The sequence below is a fragment of the Aspergillus sclerotioniger genome (assembly GCF_003184525.1).
Source record: "Aspergillus sclerotioniger CBS 115572 chromosome Unknown BO94scaffold_10, whole genome shotgun sequence".
NCBI lineage: Eukaryota > Fungi > Ascomycota > Eurotiomycetes > Eurotiales > Aspergillaceae > Aspergillus > Aspergillus sclerotioniger.
This window is the reverse complement of record NW_020291000.1, coordinates 318,539-336,126: the sequence shown is the minus strand read 5'-3', so window position 1 is coordinate 336,126 and position 17,588 is coordinate 318,539. Positions and strand designations below refer to the sequence as shown.

The 17,588-nt window shown below is 55.5% G+C and overlaps 4 protein-coding genes across 4 annotated transcripts; 1 reads left to right on the top strand and 3 right to left on the bottom strand.

Annotated features, from left to right (window-relative positions):
- Positions 1-337: 337 nt before the first annotated feature.
- On the bottom strand, positions 338-8,444 carry BO94DRAFT_574133 (uncharacterized protein; the record flags this gene model as incomplete). The annotated part of the gene is made up of 8 exons (XM_025615005.1): positions 338-1,287; positions 1,337-1,657; positions 1,708-3,520; positions 3,569-3,630; positions 3,677-5,278; positions 5,324-7,726; positions 7,788-8,056; positions 8,105-8,444. The coding sequence occupies 8 exons, from the start codon at positions 8,442-8,444 to the stop codon at positions 433-435; spliced, it is 7,665 nt and encodes a 2,554-aa protein (XP_025468739.1). The 3' UTR covers positions 338-432.
- A 386-nt stretch (positions 8,445-8,830) lies between these two features.
- BO94DRAFT_584372 (nuclear transport factor 2 family protein) lies at positions 8,831-9,250 on the top strand (the record flags this gene model as incomplete). Its single annotated transcript, XM_025615622.1, has 1 exon — positions 8,831-9,250. The coding sequence occupies one exon, from the start codon at positions 8,831-8,833 to the stop codon at positions 9,248-9,250; it is 420 nt and encodes a 139-aa protein (XP_025468738.1).
- A 255-nt stretch (positions 9,251-9,505) lies between these two features.
- Positions 9,506-15,143, bottom strand: BO94DRAFT_584371 (acetyl-CoA synthetase-like protein; the record flags this gene model as incomplete). Its single annotated transcript, XM_025615621.1, has 2 exons — positions 9,506-14,746; positions 14,799-15,143. 2 exons carry the CDS (start codon positions 15,141-15,143, stop codon positions 9,506-9,508), a joined length of 5,586 nt encoding a protein of 1,861 aa, XP_025468737.1.
- A 680-nt stretch (positions 15,144-15,823) lies between these two features.
- On the bottom strand, positions 15,824-17,586 carry BO94DRAFT_555535 (cytochrome P450; the record flags this gene model as incomplete). The annotated part of the gene is made up of 6 exons (XM_025613808.1): positions 15,824-15,998; positions 16,047-16,210; positions 16,256-16,340; positions 16,384-16,409; positions 16,453-17,315; positions 17,358-17,586. The coding sequence occupies 6 exons, from the start codon at positions 17,584-17,586 to the stop codon at positions 15,824-15,826; spliced, it is 1,542 nt and encodes a 513-aa protein (XP_025468736.1).
- Between the last annotated feature and the right edge of the window lie 2 nt (positions 17,587-17,588).

Genomic DNA, 17,588 nt, shown 5'->3' with positions numbered 1-17,588 from the left:
TAAAGAAACAGGCTGCCGATACAATCAATTTCGAAAATAATGAATAGATAAATCAAAATAAATAAATCAACTACTCACACCTCCCTGCGTGAGTCAATGCAATCATGTACGCCTAATCTTGATAGAGTGATATATCTAAAAAGATCCTATACTCCTATTTAAGAAGCAGCCTGTATTTTCCTTTTCATGTTTTTCACCCTTTTTTTTTTTTTTTTCCCTTTTAGTCTTATCAGGAGGTTCTTCTCTGCGGAAAAAATATAGTGCGCTTTAAGATAGGATGGATCCACCAGGTGACCGGGGGTTCCAGTTTCCTTCCCCACCAACTCACTACTACCTACTACTTACTCCGTACATACGCGTCGCATTTCTCCCTTCACTCAATCGCATTGATGGTTCGATTCAAGCTATCTCTGCACACAGTCTCCCCCTCTCTTACTCAGTCTCTCGCATGGCTGCTGCCACTAGCTGCGACCCGCTCGCTGCCTGCCGGGCCAACTGCACAATGGCCGAGTCGCCCAGCAGATCGGCCGACGCGACCGTGGCCCCGACCTCCCGCTGAAACCACGCCTTCAAATCCACCGTGACCAGCGAATCCACCCCGTACGATGCCAGCGACCGTTGCGCATCAATTTCCTTCGCCGACAACGCCATGATCCGCGCCAATTTGTACACAATCGCCCGAGTCACCAATTCTACCGCGTCCTCCATCGACGTCGCCCCCCGTAGCCCCTGCGCAATCGGGGCCTCGGCTACTTCCTCGGCCGTCTGGGATGCGCCCGCGATCGCGCGCAGTGGTGAAAACAACGGGTATGCCATGAAACCTGGTAGGGGGATGGACTGGCGGTGGAAGTCCCGCGCTGATCGGACCCCGGCCACCGTGTGACATGTCCCTGGACTCTGTGCGGCGCCCCAGCTCGGATCCATGTGGTATTCCAGGATGGCAAGCAGGAGGTCCTCGGATATCGCCCCATAGGAGAGTGCAATGGGGAGCCGGTCCTGGTTCTCCGCCACCCAGCCCACGCTGAGCACGCTGCCGAGACTGATCGAGGTGGCCGGGTAGCCGCGGGACACTAGCTGAGCGGCGAAGGCATCCAAGAATGCGTTGGCAGCGGAATAGTTGGCCTGGCCGCGGTTACCAATGATTCCTGCCGAGGAGGAGAGCATGACGAAGAAATCCAAGTTGGACTTGACATTCGAGAGAGCGGAGGCGACGTGGATGGTTCCTTGGACCTTCGGGGTGATGGCGTTGAGAAACTGAGCGTGGGTCATATTCGAGAGCATGGAGTCCTGTCATTGTTAGTATCAGATCCAACTCAACCCGGGTCTGGTCTCCTACCTCAAGAACCATGGAACATTGCAGGCAGCCCCGAATCGGCGGCATCGACTTTTGACACCGTTGGAGGGCATCCTCAACGGCAATCCCATCCGTGACATCACATACAGTGTCGGACACGCCGCACCCAGCATCCAGCAGATCCGCACAAAGTTGCTTGGCGGGGACACTGCTCGCTCCGGATCGTGACAAGAAGATAAAGTTCTTGGCCCCCCGGGTCAGCATCCAGCGCACCACACTTCTTCCGATGCCTCCGAACCCGCCGATCAGGAGGTACGATGCACAGGGGTCGAATTTATAGTCGCCTAGGGGCTTCATTGCAACCTGGTCTTGGTCAGCGGACCCGCATTATCAGGGACAAAGGAAGGCCTTACAGGGATAGAGTCGTTAGCTCGCGGTTCAAGGGCCCAGGGACCGGCGTTCCCTTGCCGGATCTGGGACAAGACCGTTTGAAGTTCGGAGTATCCAGCTCGGACTGGGATAATGGGCCGAATGGCGCGACTGGTCAGGAGCTGGGAAATGGTTCGCAGGGTTCCATGTAAGGCTTTGGGCCTCGCCTGCACCAACTCTTTGATGCTCACCGTGGCGTAGGTCCGGTTCGTAGGGCCGGCGGGTCCGGCAGGGAGGGACCCTTGGCCATAGAGGTCAACAAGGCGGCCGAAAGGCGAGAGACAGGCCAGGTCTTTCTTCTGCAGGCTCTCGCGGGTGATGTTGAAGAAGACGTCCACACTTCGGGTTGCGTCCCTGTTGGCAAGCTGTTGAGCGAACGAGGCGCCGTCCAGAATGTGGCTTCGCTCCACCCCGTAGTCAATAAGGGCTTGCCTCTGGGCATCCGTCCTCACCGTAGCATAGACCGTGGCACCGAGCATGCACGCGAACTGCACCGCCGCCTGGCCAGTGGCCGTGCCAGCGTTATGAACCAGAATGATTTCTTGTGGCCCCAGCCGGGCGACGTTTACAAGGCCATGATATGCCGTCGCAAACGGCAATGGAAGCGTCGCGGCATCCGCCAGGCTGATACCCTCTGGGACCTTGGCTACCGCCGAGGAATGCGTGCGCAGGAAGGTTTGGACGGAACCACTGGGGCCGGTGCGCAGAGCCATGACCTGATCGCCGACCTGGATGTCCTGGACGGCAAGCCCGACCTCAACAACCACTCCAGCCCCCTGGCTACCGGTGCTGTCGCCCGGGATCAAGCGAGTCATGTCGTCGGCATCCGACTCATCCAAGCCGACGGCACAGATCTGGATCTTCACTTCGTCGGGAAGGAGTGGCTCGTCCACCCGTTGATCCTCGACGAAATGGAACCCATTGGGCTGATGGGGTCCGATCGAAGTCAGCTTCACCGGATGATGGACGGCCTCGAGGGCCACCTGCTTGGACCGGGGCCGAGAACTCGACGCGATGCACTCGTTGATGCCGGTGGCCGGGAACAGTCGATTGGTGAGCAGCACACTGCCTTCTAGGCGCAACTCGGCGTTCCGAGGCACGAGCTCGTGGGAGAGGAAGGCGTGGTCGCAAACCCGGATCATTTGGAAAGCCGCCGCAGACGCACTGCGAACCGGTTGGGAAATCCCCAACAGGATGAAATTGACGCCGTCGTGGTCCCGCTCCCATCGGGCAGTCCGGACCAGCCCACTGGCCATGGCCGATTTGGGGGTTTCGTCTGCGTCGCAGGTGACCCAGAGCAGTCGGTGGAATGCGGTCAGGAGAAAGCTGATTCGGTCGTACTCGTGGGCCGAGAGCTCCGACAGGTCGAGCCCCTGGTAGCCGACCAGAACGAGGCCAATGGTGTTGATGTGGTCATGGGAGACGTCGGCGAGGTCGACCAGAGACGCGGTACAGCTAGAGGGAAGGCCCCGGGCGACCTGGGACGCGAGTTCGTACTGGCCGCCATAGCTGGACAAGTAGATGATGCTGCAGACATGCTGGGTGGCAGGTGGCTCTCGCACCCGCGAAGCCACAAAGGCGGTCATTTCGTTGAGGCCCTGGTCGCTGTCGTCTATCAGAAGCCGGGGCTGGAGACCGGCATTCTGCAACTCCTGGTTCCATTGGTCCTTGGTGACGAGCGGATTGGTCTCTCGATAGGGCTCGACACTGCGCCACCAGCCTGGGAGAAGCCCGAATGCTAGAGGGGAGCACATAAGATCAGGCTGGATGTTCTCGATCACAATCAGATCTCCGCCTCTGCAATCAAGTTAGCAATCACGTCCATCCAGAGCGGCGCACACTCACTCTTTCAGCAATCCTCGGATGTGGTTCAAAGAGGTGTTCAAATCGGCCGTGGCATGGAGAACCTGTTATCTTAGCATCTGGTCATCCGACCACTCCAGGAAGACATACATGTGTTGCGATGACCAGGTCATACGATCCCATCTCGAACCCCTGGTCAGCGGGATCCAGCTCGATATTCAGCACCTTGGGACGGAGGATGTCGGCCCAATCGTGGAACCGGGCGCGGGCCTTCTCGAAGAACGCGGCCGAAATATCGGTGAAATGGTACGTGGAGACCGATGAGACCAGGCCCCCGCCATCCTGTCTCTCGGTCGGCTTCAAACTATCGAGGATTACCTTGGTCGCACTTCCAGTTCCGGCACCCACTTCAAGGACTTTGATTCCAGTCTGTGCGTGCGCCAGGCAGTGCAGGTATCCGGCCACCGACGGAGCGATCTGCCCAGGAAGACCCTCTTCGTATGTCCGATCCATGAGGTTGTCGGGACCGAACATGACTTCTAGGCAGTCGATCTTTTGCTCCAGGATGGGCACCATCTGGGTCCCGACTCGCACGAGAAGCTCCCCTCGCGCGCTCTGCTGGGCGACTCGTGCGAGAAGGTCCCGCCGACGATCGGGGCTGGCCCGGATGCCCTCCAGCAGGGCCTTGTCAAGCAGGGGTACTGTTCCATCAGCAATCGATCGGCATTCCTTCTCCATCCATTTCATAAATGCCTCGTGATGCTGCGGCAGAGAGGGGAGCCCGCTCCGAGCTATATATTCCATGGTATCAAGCAGGAAGGTCGCAGATGCCAGCTGGAATCCCTCGTGCTCGTCCAACGTTGGCAGATGCTGCGCCACGTACATGGATGCGGAATCTCGAAGCGCGTCCACCGATGTGAGAAGCTTCACGTCGGGCTTCCACTTGACGACGTAGAAGGACTCGGCATCGGAAGCGTCTTCACTCGGTGGCAACTGTACAAGATCGAGCCCCGTAATCTGAATCTGCTGACTACCGGTGTTGCCTGTGATGGTAACGTCTGATCTCCAAGTCGTCGCCGAAGCACGCTGTGTCCTGGCAGAGGCCTCAAAGCCACGAACGCCGGTATCCTGTGGGCTTAATACCAACACGTCTTCGACATACGTGGTCACCATTGGGCCTTGCGAAGATTTGCAGAGATGCAGAAGGGCATGCAGGATGCTTTCAAACGTGCATGGGTGCAGCGAATAATGGTCGTGAGCCTGACAGGGAATGGCGGGAGCCGTGATCGTGGCAGTGCAGGCGTGGCGATCAGGGGACAGCTTCATCTCTTCGATGTTTCTCAGGTATTCTCCAAAGTCCATGCCGGCGGTGGTAAAGCTGCTGTACATCTGGGTGATGTCAACCGGCTCGGTACACTTTTCTCGAAGAGCGTTCTTGGGATGTGGTTCATGCGGTCCGGTTTCGACTCGAACTGAGCCCACGCAGTGCTCGGTCCAGGTCTTCTCTGCACTGTCATACGACACAATCCGGAAGGCCGACCAATCCGTGCCGGAATTGGCATGCATCTTCATTGGGTATATGGAGAATTGGATTTCCACGCCAGTCGCGCTGTCCGGAATTGGCAAAGGTGCCAGCATCGATACATTTCCCAGCCTGACTCCGCTGATGGCTGTGTTACCGGCGCGTTGAATTGCCGCCTCGATCGCCATGAGCAGGTACGCCACACCAGGGAAGTGAATTTTGCCGCTCATCTGCGAGGGTTAGCTTGGCTCAAAGCAGACGGAAGGGAATCTCACCCTGTTCATTCGCAGCCAGGGGAGGTCGTCCGGTCTTAGAACATTGCGCCATCGCTGCTCGACGGGGTTGGTGTCTTCGACGGGCACCCCCAGGAGCTCGTGCCGTTTGTAGGTCGGGAACTTGGTCTGCTCGACCCGGCGAGATGTTCCACGCATCGATCGCGAATGATCGAAGGCGTAGCCGGGAAGACTGGTTAGTAGTCGGGGTGTTTTCTTCGATCCGGCACGACGATCGTTGATGGCGGCCAGACTGATCTCGTGTCCAGAACAGACGAGCGTACCAAAGGTGCGCAGGATGGTCGAGCCATCAGTCTCGTACCGTTTCAACAAGCTGCCGTATTGACTTGATTGAAACTCGGGAACATCTGCGAAGGTTTCCTTGATGGCAGTGCGCAGGGTCGAGTGCGGTCCGATCTCGATCAGGGCATCTTCCCGACTGCCCATTGCACTGGGATCGTCCATGGATGCCAGCAAGGCTGCGGAGAACCGCACCGGGGAGACCAGATTGTCCACCCAATACGACGGCTGCTGCGCTTCCCCGGCCGTAACTGCGCGTCCTGTCACCGAGGAGACCATCTTAATCCCAGCGTCTGTGTGGATCTTGTCGCCAAAGTCGAGGTCGCCGAGCAGATCCAAATACTCCGGCGCAGCGTCTCGCATGTAGTCGGAGTGATACGCGACTTTGACCGGTAGTAAGCGGTTAAGCGCGCCGACGTCATCTAATTCCAGCTTTGCACGCATAATATCTTCATATCGGCCGGTGAGCGTGAGATTCTTCGGACTATTGTAGCAGCCAACCTTGACAGCCGTGGACTGCCCCTTGTTGATGCGTGCGACGAGTCGCTCCAGTTGCGTGACGGGCATCGCCGCGGCCAGCATGCGCCCCTGACCATCGGTGCGGCGAGAACACACCTGGCCCCGGCAAAAGGCCACTTTCCAGGCGGCCTGGCGGGAGATCTGGCCAGCGCAATATGCCGCGGCAATCTCCCCCGAGGAGTGCCCGACTACCGTCTGTGGAGTGACGTTCCAGCTGGCTAGAAGGTCCACCAGGGCGACTTGGACCGCGACGCACGAGGACTGGGCGAAGGTGGGCTCGTCCAGTTCGCCTGATTCCGAGGCGATGCGCTCTACGGTATACTCGTTAGCTGAATCTATCAACGGAGAGGATGGTAGCATACCATATAGATCCCAGCCACTCCCGAGATATTTCATGAAGGTGGATGTCTCTTGGATTCGCCGCCGGAACAGCGGATACACCAGCAGATCAGAAGCCATACCCGCCCAATTGGCCCCCTGGCCGGTGAAGATGAAACGGACGACTTTTTCGGCCGGGGACTGACGGATGGGACGTGTGTTCTGCAGTGAGCTACGCAAGCTGTCGATGCTATCGGCCACGTGGTAGCTGCGCCAGTCGAACCGGGTTCTTTTGTCGTTCAATGTGTGGCACAGGTCATTCAGGAGCCTTTCCTCTCCATCTGAGTCTGTGATTGCCCGCATAGACTCAAGATGCGATGCCAGTGAAGCCGCATTCCGCTGGATGCCAGCCTCATCAAATGCCGAAATGATAAACAGGCGGTTCACCGATGATGCCTGGGGTGGTTGAGCCCCATTCACAGCCGGCTTCATAACTGAAGGGACCATGGCTTTTGTCGTAAATTCTGGCAGCTGCAAGGCACCCGGCAGTTGCTGGCCGAATAGATCGCTGAAGAACCCTTCCACATCTTCAAGCACGACGTGTGCATTCGTGCCGCCAAAGCCAAACGAATTGATGGATGCCCGTCGAACGTCCTCTCTCGGCCAGGGCGTTGCCTCTTTCGCAAACTTCAGATCAGGACGCTGGGGAATCCGGGGATTCAGTGTTTGTAACCCTGCCACAGGAGGGATTGTCTTCGACTCCACCGCCATGGTCGCCGATATCAACCCAGCCATTCCGGCGCCGCCTTCCAGATGCCCGACAACAGACTTTACGGATCCGACATAAAGCGGGGATTCTCGCGAAACCCCCAACGCGGCCGAAATTGCCTGTACCTCCAGGGGGTCTCCGACCGGCGTGCCGGTTCCATGGGCCTCGACGTACCCTGTACGGGATGGGTCCAAGTCGGCGGCCTTGTAGACCTCACGGATGAGTCGTTCCTGTGCGGTGGGGCTAGGGACGGTGATGCCGGGGGTGCGGCCGTCTTGGTTCGACCCGGTGTTGCGGACAATGGCCCGAATGCGGTTCCCATCGCGAAGTGCAGCGTGGAGTGGCTTGATGATTACAGTCCCGAGGCCTTCTCCTCGCCCGTATCCATTTGCTCTAGCGTCAAAGCTCATACTCCGGCCATCCGGGGAGAGGACACCCAGACTGGAGAGGTACATTGTGGGGGCGGGATGTTCCATCAAGTTGACGCCACTGATGATCGACTGCTACATGTGAGCCTTACTTCCTCGTTATACGGAATGAGAGATAAAAGGGATATCTGACCATCGCGGATTTCCCCGCCCGAACGTCCATACATCCCTGGTGGAAGGCCACCAAGCTACTCGAACAAGCCGTATCGATAGTCTGACTCGTTCCATGAAAATCGTAGAACCAACTAATCCGGTTGGCCAGAATCGACGGACTCGTCCCGGTGCCTTTGCCTTTCAATGCCAGGAGAAGATCAGAATTGGCGAGGGCCAAATGGTCATTGTTCGAGCAGCCGACGAACACGGACGTCGAGGACGAAACGGCTTCCTGTAACGGGATTCCGGCTACAGCAGTTAGGTAAGTGGTCTCTATATAGTCAACCATTGACATACCATTCTCCAGCGCATGATAGACATTCTCCAAAAGCATCTTCTGCTGCGGATCCATAGCCAGGACATCAATCTCGGAGAGTTGGAAAAACGGCGAGTCAAATGCATTCAAATCGGATTGCAGGAAATAGCCGCCCTTGGAGTAGGTTGTGCCTGTGGCCTCGGACGACGGATGGTAGTAGAACGAGGCGTCCATGCGAGTAGCTGGCATAGGTCCATGCATGGATCGAGCGGCCATGACCTGTTCGTAGAGGTCCCGGGGGGAGTTGATTCCATTGGCATATTTGCATGCTAGACCGATGATGGCGAGGGGTTCGGATTGAGGGGTGGAAGTGAGTGCCATTGTGCTGCTTGTGTTCCTGAGGGGGTTACATGGATGGATTTGGATGATGTGCATTGGTGTCTGGCTATTTAAAGTCTGCATACTACCCCCATAATACCAGTCCTTCCTATGCTGGGCTGGCACTTGGCGTGTATATCAGCCCTACACGTCAATCCCGGGATTTACACGTCACAGCCTGGCCACAGCTGCGTGGTTTATATTCCCATCCCTATCCCTATCCCTACCCCTCTCTCCGTTTCAGTCTATATAACCCCCAACCATTTCCAATCCATATTCATCATACTACTAGAGACTCAATCCACACACCACTCTCCACCCCATCCCCCAAATCCAACAAACCAACCCTCAACAATCCACACCATTAAAACAAGGAAGAGAGATTGAAAATGAACCTCAAACCCCGCGCCACCACCTTCCTCACCACGCTCGTCAACTCCCGCGAAACAGCATCCATCGAACACCTCCTCCACCCGAACATCACCCTCCAACACAACGACCTCCCACCGATGAGCAAATCCGAGCTGATTGCCTTCTGGCCGGAGGTGCTCGCCCAGAGTCCGAATTTCCGGGTCCAGGTTCGGGATGTCATCCAGGAGGGGAATAAAGTGTGGGTTTATTCTCGGGTTGAGGGGAGGTTGGGTATGGGTGTTATGGATGATGTGCATATGTTGGTTTTCGATGAGGAGGGACTGATGGTGAGGTGTAGGGGGGTGCAGAGGGTTGTTGAGGGGGAGGGGAAGCATTCTGTGGAGGAGGAATCTAAAGGAAAAGAAAGTGAGATATGTGAGGGTGGGGGGTTGATGTAAGTACGTTTGATATGGTTGGTAGTAGATCATGATATTGGGGATGTGCTGTCTGTTTCCGTTGAGTAGGTGGATACTGAGATTGTAAGAGCTGGGAATCTGTGGGAGTATGAGTTTGGATCGGATTAGTGGGATGATGGTGGTAGGAGGAGTAGTAGTAGTAGTAGTAGTAGTAGTAGTAGTAGTAGTCAACAGGACTCGAATTGTATGTTCCATTGCAGATCATGAAGATATACATACATTTTAGTAGCCCTGCAATCAATCCACTCTCATCCTCGCCAACTCACCCACCGTACACCCCAATACATCCCCCGCCGTGAAAGTAAACCCGGATTGCTTTGCCAATGAAGTCAAAGATAGGGCTGTCAGGGAGTCGCCCCCGATGTTGATGAATAGCTCGTCTATGGATATCAACGAGGGTTGTTCGTTGTCGCCATCGAGGACTTGCCGGATTAGACGTTGGAGGAGGATTTCGTTCTCACTGAGGTGCTGCTGTTCACTCTCATCATTGAATGAGCCCTGCGCGTTGTCGGATATCCCCCCGATAATGTAGGGTTTGTACCCATCCGGTGTAAGATCCCCAACCAGACTCTGCAATCGCCTTCGATCGGTCTTCCTCGACGGAGACAGGGGAATCCTCGTCACAGGGATCCAGACAGTAGGTATCATGAACGAAGGCAGTCGGCTCTCAAGTATCTGTCGAACTTGTACCAAGACCATGCGCTGTTCCGGACTCATGGGGAGAACAACCACATCAGGGCAATCATTCACCACATCCTGAACGTAAAACAAAGCCAACATAGCCCTACCCCCGGACTTGACCACATCCACCACAACCTCAAAAGTTCCATCCATAGCAACACGAGCATGATATTCAACCTCACTCAACTCAAGCCTCTGTCCACGGATCTTAACCTGCGTATCTTTGCGCGCAATATAAAGCAACGACCCATCCATCCGCGAGGAATACTGCACCAGATCCCCCGTTCTGTATACCCTTGCCGGGGCGTAATGAAATCTCTGCATCCACTCCGGAGCTTTCAAAAACGCCCCCTCCGTCAGCGCCACATTACCATGATACCCCCGGCCAACAATGGGGCCTTCGATCAACAGTTCCCCGATTGTACCCACCGGGGCGAGTCGGGTATGATCGTCCCAGTCGACAATCCAGGTGTTGCATCCTCGGGGAGTGCCGATGTCTCGGGGATCGGAGTGTAGTGATAATGTGGGTTGGAGAGTAGCCAGGACAGAGCATTCTGCTGGCCCGTACGCTTGCATTAGATGGACGTGCTGGGACCATTTCTCGATTTCGGTGCGGGTCATTGATTCGCCCATTAGGCAGAGGTGGGTGAGGGTGGGAAAGTCGGTTGGGTCTAGGGCCCGGACGACGCTAGGGGTAAGCCATGTCCAATTGGCTTTTCGGGCTGCGACTGCCTCGGGTAGTGAGGAGGTTCGTTCCTCGTCGGAGAGGATGCAGATGCATCCGCCTGCCATGAGGGTGGTTAGATGCTCGATGATGCTGGCGTCGAAGGCGTACGAGGCGAACTGGAGGACTCGGGCTGTTGGGGTGATGCATGCGGGCGTGGTGTATGCTTGCGCGCCAGTGGCGTAGGAGGAATGGTTGATGATGACTCCTTTGGGGGTTCCGGTGGAGCCGGAGGTGAAGATGGCGTATAGGGCGTCGTTGGGGTGTACGGTGGGTAGGGATGATGCAGGGGAGTGGTGGTCCATTGCATTGATGAGGAGCACGTTTCGTGATAATTGTTCAGCCAGGTGGTGGTATTTCTCTGAAGATAACACCATTGGAGCATCGAGCTGATTGCAGGTTGACTGTAGTCGTTCTGTCGGGAATGAGGGGTCTACAAGTACAAATGCACCGCCGGATTTTATCACAGCTAGCATGGCCACGGGCGTCCACTTGGACTTTTCGAGTAACAGGGGTACGAACACTCCTTGTTTGACGCCGCGGGTATGGAGCTGGAAGGCCAATTGTGAGGAGAGCTGGTCCAGAGAAGCGTATGTTAGGGTTCCATCCCACGAACAGACTGCCTCTGCCCGCGGGTGCGCAAAGGACTGCTTCTGAATAATCTCGTGGACACACATCTCGGCCTGTGTCTGGGGTACATTCCATGTGCCGAGTCGCTGTTCGTCCAGCGGACTGACCAGACTGAGATCGTTGAGTTTACAGTCAGGTACATCATTGACCTGTCGTATCGCATGGGCCAATTGTGAGAGAAGAATCTCCACATATTCCTCTTCAATCATTCCCGGATCAAAGAAAGCCTGCAAATGGATTTTGTCCGGCCCCAAGACCTCACAGGACAGTGTCAAACCATAGGAAAATAGCTCCGGCAACTGCTGATCTTCCATCAGATCCAACTTACCCCCGGAATTCGAGGCATGCACGATAAACAGGCTTTGAAAGGCGCATGCCGCTTTAGCCTCCGGTCCAATGCGCGAGATGTTCTGTAGGCCGCATTGTTCGTGCGGCAGCATCGCGGCGGCGTCTTCTTGCAGCGTTTGCAAGGAGTCTGTCACGGAGACATCCCCGTTTATCTGGACGCGCAAAGGCACTGTCGCTAGGGTCGGCCCGACCAGACTTTCGATTCCCTCTACAGGCGCACTCCGGCCGGTGGACACCGCTCCAAACACGACGTCGGAGTTGCCTGTATGTTGGGAGAGGAGCAGGGCCCAGCAAAGCCGCAGTTTCGTAGTGGCGGTGAAGTCACTTCGCGAAGCATTCAGGAGAACCGTCACGTCTTTTGATCTCGTAGGGTTAGGCAAGTATGTAGCATCAGGCAGACGGGGAAAGACCGTAGGGCTCGCATCCGCAAGCCGGTTTCTCCAGAATGCGTCACTTTCCTCGGCAGGACGAGAGCAGACATACGAAACGAAGCCTTTGAAATGTTGTAGTGCCACTGTTTGTCCGGCGTAGGCTTTTTCAACCTCCGCGAGCAGCAGGGGAGCAGACCAGCGGTCGAAGATGGAGTGGTGCACAGCTAGCAGGAGACGAGCTGGTGCGGAGTCCGGCTGCAGCAAGGCGAACCGGGCGAGTCGCGATCCCAGGCTCATGGGATTTCTTCGATTAGACTGTCGGAACTCCCCTTCGGTGTCAACATGATCCCAGGTGATGGACTCGCTCACAACCGCTTGGTGGAAGCCGCTGGGAAGGTGCACGATTCTCGTGCGGAGAATAGGCAAAGCCCTAACCACCGCTTGCCAGGCCTCCCGAAGCCGGGCCACGTCCACCATCGGAGGAATCTCGTACGCCATTGTCAGGATGTAGGAACCGGGTCTCTGCGCCGACAGCGCCATCAGACCCTCCTGCAATGTCGTGCATGGATATATGTCCTCGATATCGGATGGTCTGACGCCACACTGCCGGGCCACATCTGGCTTTAGGTGCTCGATGTCCCCTGGCGTGGTGGACGACATCTTCCAGTTATCCTCCCCGGGTCTTCCTGCATCCTTGACATGGGCTACCAAGTCCCCTAATCTCGGATAGTGAAATACATCCAACACCGTCAGGAACAGTCCGTGCTCTCTAGCCATTGGTACCAGTTGGATGGCCAGCACCGAGTCACCCCCAATGTGAAAGAAGCTATCATCGACGCCGATACTGGAACATGGTAGGCCAGTCAGCTCCGACCACAACTGCTGCATCGCGCGTTCGGGAGCACTCATTGGAGCTTCGACAACTGCCCGATCATTCGTCGCCAGCTGGACGAGTTCCGCCCTACTCATCTGTCCCGCCAGCTCACGCAAAAGGCGTCGATCGGCCTTGTTAGTTCGTGTCAGCGGGAGTCGAGATAAGGGCACAAACGCCGTGGGAATCATGGAGCTGGGCAACGAGTCTTCCAGAGCTTGCAATACCCTCGCCACTGTCCGGCGGAAGCCATCGTCCGCCCGTTGGATCACCGGGGCGTCCAATGGCTGCCTCTGTCCAGGAGACAGCATAAAGGCCATCAGCACATCGACTCGATCCCTCGTGGACACCACGTCAACCACCACGTCTACCGTCCCACAAGCCCGGCGCACATGCGACTCGATCTCGGTCAGATTAATCCGAGTGCCTCGAATCTTCGCATGGCTCTGCCTTCGTCTAACAAAGCTGATAGATCCATCCGAGTTGTAGCGCACTAGATCATTAGTTCGATATAACCTGGTCGTCTCCCCTGGTCGAAACCGGGCCATCCACGGTGGAGAAGAGGTAAACTGCGCCGCGGTACGCTCTTCATCATGAAGATATCCTCGAGCAAGAACAGGGCCCTCCACCAACAGCTCCCCCACGGCGCCAATAGGCACAAGTCGATTCGGATCATCCGGATAGGTGATCCACGCGGCAGGGATGGTGGGCTTCCCCAAGACTCTCGCATCGCTGGTAGGAGACAGGGCCGGATTCAGCAGACACCAGCCACAAGTTTCGGTGGTGCCATACGAGACAGTCAGCCGGCATTGACTGGCCCACCGGGCGACGATATCCCCAGCCAGACTCTCGCCCCCGACAGTGATGCTGCGAAGATCAGGCACTTGGCTCGGTTGCAAGCCAGCCAGAGACGTCGAAGTTAACCAGCAGAACGTCGCCCGAAAATCGCGCAACGCCCCGGCCAGATCATCCAATCGCTGGGTCTCGGATGGCAGACACACACAGCCCCCTTGGCTCATGGTGCCGAAGATATCGCACAGACTGACTGTGAAGGTGAAGGAGGTGAATTGAAATGTCCGCGTCTGGGGAGTGAATTGGCTTGCGGTCGCGTATGCCGTGATGCTGGTGAATAGGGCCGCGTGCTCGAGGATCACTCCCTTGGGAGCTCCAGTGCTTCCTGACGTCCAGAGTAGAAATGCAGCACCTGGACTAATCCTCGAGGATATCCCTACCTGAGGGATATGAGTGAATATATCCGGCGACACAACCACCACCTCAACCCCCTCTATCTGAAAGAGAGAAGCATACCCCTCGGTCACCAGAACAGTCTTAGCTTCACACGTCTTGACCATTGACTCTAATCGACTGCGCGGATTCGACGGTTCCAATGGCGAACATGCCGCCCCGGCCTTCAGAATGGCCAACATGGCCACGACAGCCCAGACGGATTTGTCCGCACACAGGGGGATAAAGCTCCCCGAGAGGCCCAGAGAGATGAGATATCCGCTCAGCTGCGTTGCATACTCATCTAGCTCCCGATAAGTTAGCTTACCATCCCAGGCATCGACAGCCACTCGGTCCGCATTTTTTTTTGCCTGTCTTTCGACAATCCCATACAGAGATCCTTCCTGCATGACCCGTGGAAACACATTCCATCCAGAAAGACACTCGATACCCTGCTCCCCGAGCATATCCATCTCCCTAACACGGACGTTGCCTCTTTGAAGTGCTGTGAGAATGGCCTCAAACGCACTAGCCACGTTGACAGCCTGTCCAGAGCTCAGGAGACATGGTCGATATGCCAGCGACAAGGATGGATCAGTCCCGTCAATGCACAAGACCAATTCAAGTTCCTGGCTATATTAGCCCTTGAAGATAACCCTACCCCAGGGGAAGGTAACATACCCTTGGAATTTGCATCCCAAGACTCACGCCCGTATTTACTTCTGAATCCACACCAAGCAGGAGAGACCCTTGTTCTTCAACCTGCAGATCCTGCCAACATGCATCATGATTTATCTCCACGCCGAGGCAACTCCATCTACCATCCCGTCCAAGCGCAAAAGTAACGGATTCATTCCCGTCATACACCGAAAGAAGAATACCCCATGCTATGGTGAGTATATGAATCTTCTCATCGACAGTCGCGTTGGATAAGAAGGGATAGTGTCCGATATCGAGGGGGATGTGTTGCAGAGTGTCATCGTTGGCTGGTTGGCCGTCAGTAAGATGGGGAAATCGAGTTGCCATGGTGAAGGGGATGGGGATGGGAAATGGGTGTCACGTTGATAATCGTGGGGAGTTTATATGTGATGCCGGAGTCATCTTTCTGAGGCTTCGGGTGATAGATAGTAATAGACTTTTTACACATCATCCTGCAGGGAGGTGGCTGGGTTACACGTCATTGCCTAATGGTTCCCTGCGGGAGGAGGGGGGCGGGATAAGGGCTTGCCAACAATTTGGCGACTACGTGATTGGATCAATTACTGCTGTGGCTGATTGAATCTGCCATTTTCTTTGTCTCGTAGTGTGCTGTTGCTGGTGATAGTCGTGGGATGGTGATGTAGGGTATCTGGCTTGAGGGTCGAATATGTTGGGATCCATATACCTTTGTAGTTGCTGCTCTGATCGGTAGATATCTATCTGTCTTGGTATGATTGGGGGCTATTGATAGGTTATACATCTCGTATTCTACTACTGTTGAGTGTCCCAAGTTTCATGATAAACAGTAACATAATAGATCCCCAGTTGCTAGTATCACCAGAAGTAGATTGCACGCAACTGTCCAACAATCCGCAGTAGATGGCACGGAAACATAGGTCGTGTAGTATATACACACCACACACACAAAACCACAAATCTGGAACCAATCTAATAACTTCATCCCTGAACCCTCCACTCTCACAGCTACACCTCCTACATGGCAGCATCTACTCTCCCCGAGCAGGCTTCAAAACCACCCGCACCCCCTTACTACCCTTTTTCGCATGCGGCAGCATCATATCACTATGCAGCTTCACATCATTTACTGTCGTATCCTGGAGCTCCATATCATATTTGCGGAACAGCGTGGCGACGGCCATATAAAGCTCCGCAAAAGCCAAACTTCGGTCGTAATCAGTATATGTCTTCTCAAGAAGGAAGTCCACTCACTTCATTCCGATACACTGTCGCGATCCTTTGCTGAACGCAACCATGTACTTGTTCAGTCTTCTCCGCTCGTTGATGTCGGTCCATCGGTCCGGGATGAACTCATGCGACTGGGGGAAAATGGTCTCGTCGTGATGGATCAGAGCAGAGGACATGCCGACGGGCGTCTATATTTATCAGCGTACGTCTTCTGGGGAGTTGGGGATGTCTACATTTGGCGGGATGACCATATCCTTGTATTTCAGTGGATCGGTGGGACTGATTCTCTGGAGACGATGGGATAGGCCGTACGAGAGGCTACTGAGTTAGTGCGGTCCATCAATGAGTTAGATTGACATACCGTAGGCCTTCGTAGATAATTCCCGTCTACACCGTCAGTTTATGCCGTTTCAGTCAAAGGAGGACCTACCAAGTATGGCAACTGTTCCAAAGTCTGTAGATCCATGGCTCCATCGGCAGGAAACTTTGCGTCAAGCTCCGCGCGCAATCGGCGCAAAATGTCCTTGTTATTCAAAATATGAAAGGTACAAACCGTCATGGTGTGAGCAGTCGTCTCCGTTCCCGCAGCCACAATGGTGATGTATTCATGCAGCACTCGCTCCTCGGTGATATCAGGCGTGGTGGAAGCCCGACTGACCAGCTCCGGGAAGAGGGCCAGCTCACTGCACTCCTGACTGGGTTCCTTGGCCGTGTCAGGATGAGTCCACATGAAGTTGACTTCCTGGATGCATTTCATGCGAAATGCTATGACCGACAACAGCTTCGGGTACACCATTTTGATACAGCGCGCGCCAGATCTCGCTAACAAAGGGAAGAACCCCGGGAGATGGCGAGCAATCATGCCAATCTCGACGAGATTGCGGACGGTCTCGCTCCAGATGGGCACCATGTCGGGTGTATCCAAGTAGCCCAGCGCGCGGTAGCTGGTGTACCCGGTGATAACATCGGCCGTGAAGCAGTTATAGGCCACATCTACCTTAAGAGGCTTGCCGCTGCGCACATATGCATCGAGCTGGTGCATGAGCTTGGTGATCTTACCTTGGATCAAAGGCTGGATGCGATCCACGCGCGCCTTTGCAAAGTAGGGGGCGATTAGGGCCCGACGCGGCCGGTGCAGCCGGTAATCGAGCGTGGAGAAGGCCGACTCGGCGACATCGAAATTGGTAGTGAACCATGGGTCCTTGTTTCGGGGGGCGCTGGTGGAGTACAGTGTTTCGTAGTATTCGGGGTCGTGGATGTGGATTTCCGTCGGACTGATGCGGACGATGGGGCCTGCTTCTGTCAGCGCCGTCAATTAGGGTTCGCCGGACGCACCGTATTTCTTATGCAACTCGGCAATCTTGAAAGTGTATCGTCCATGACAGATCACATCATAGAAGAACTCATACAGTCGGGTGCAGGCCGCCAGTTTGGGGCCGGGAATATGAGACAGAGGGGAGAGGAATAGTTCAGAGACCATGAGGGTGCAGCAGTAGATCACCCCCACGGCGAAGACCGCCCAGAGGAAGGGGTGGCTGAAAGAGGCGACAAAATCCATGTTCATGG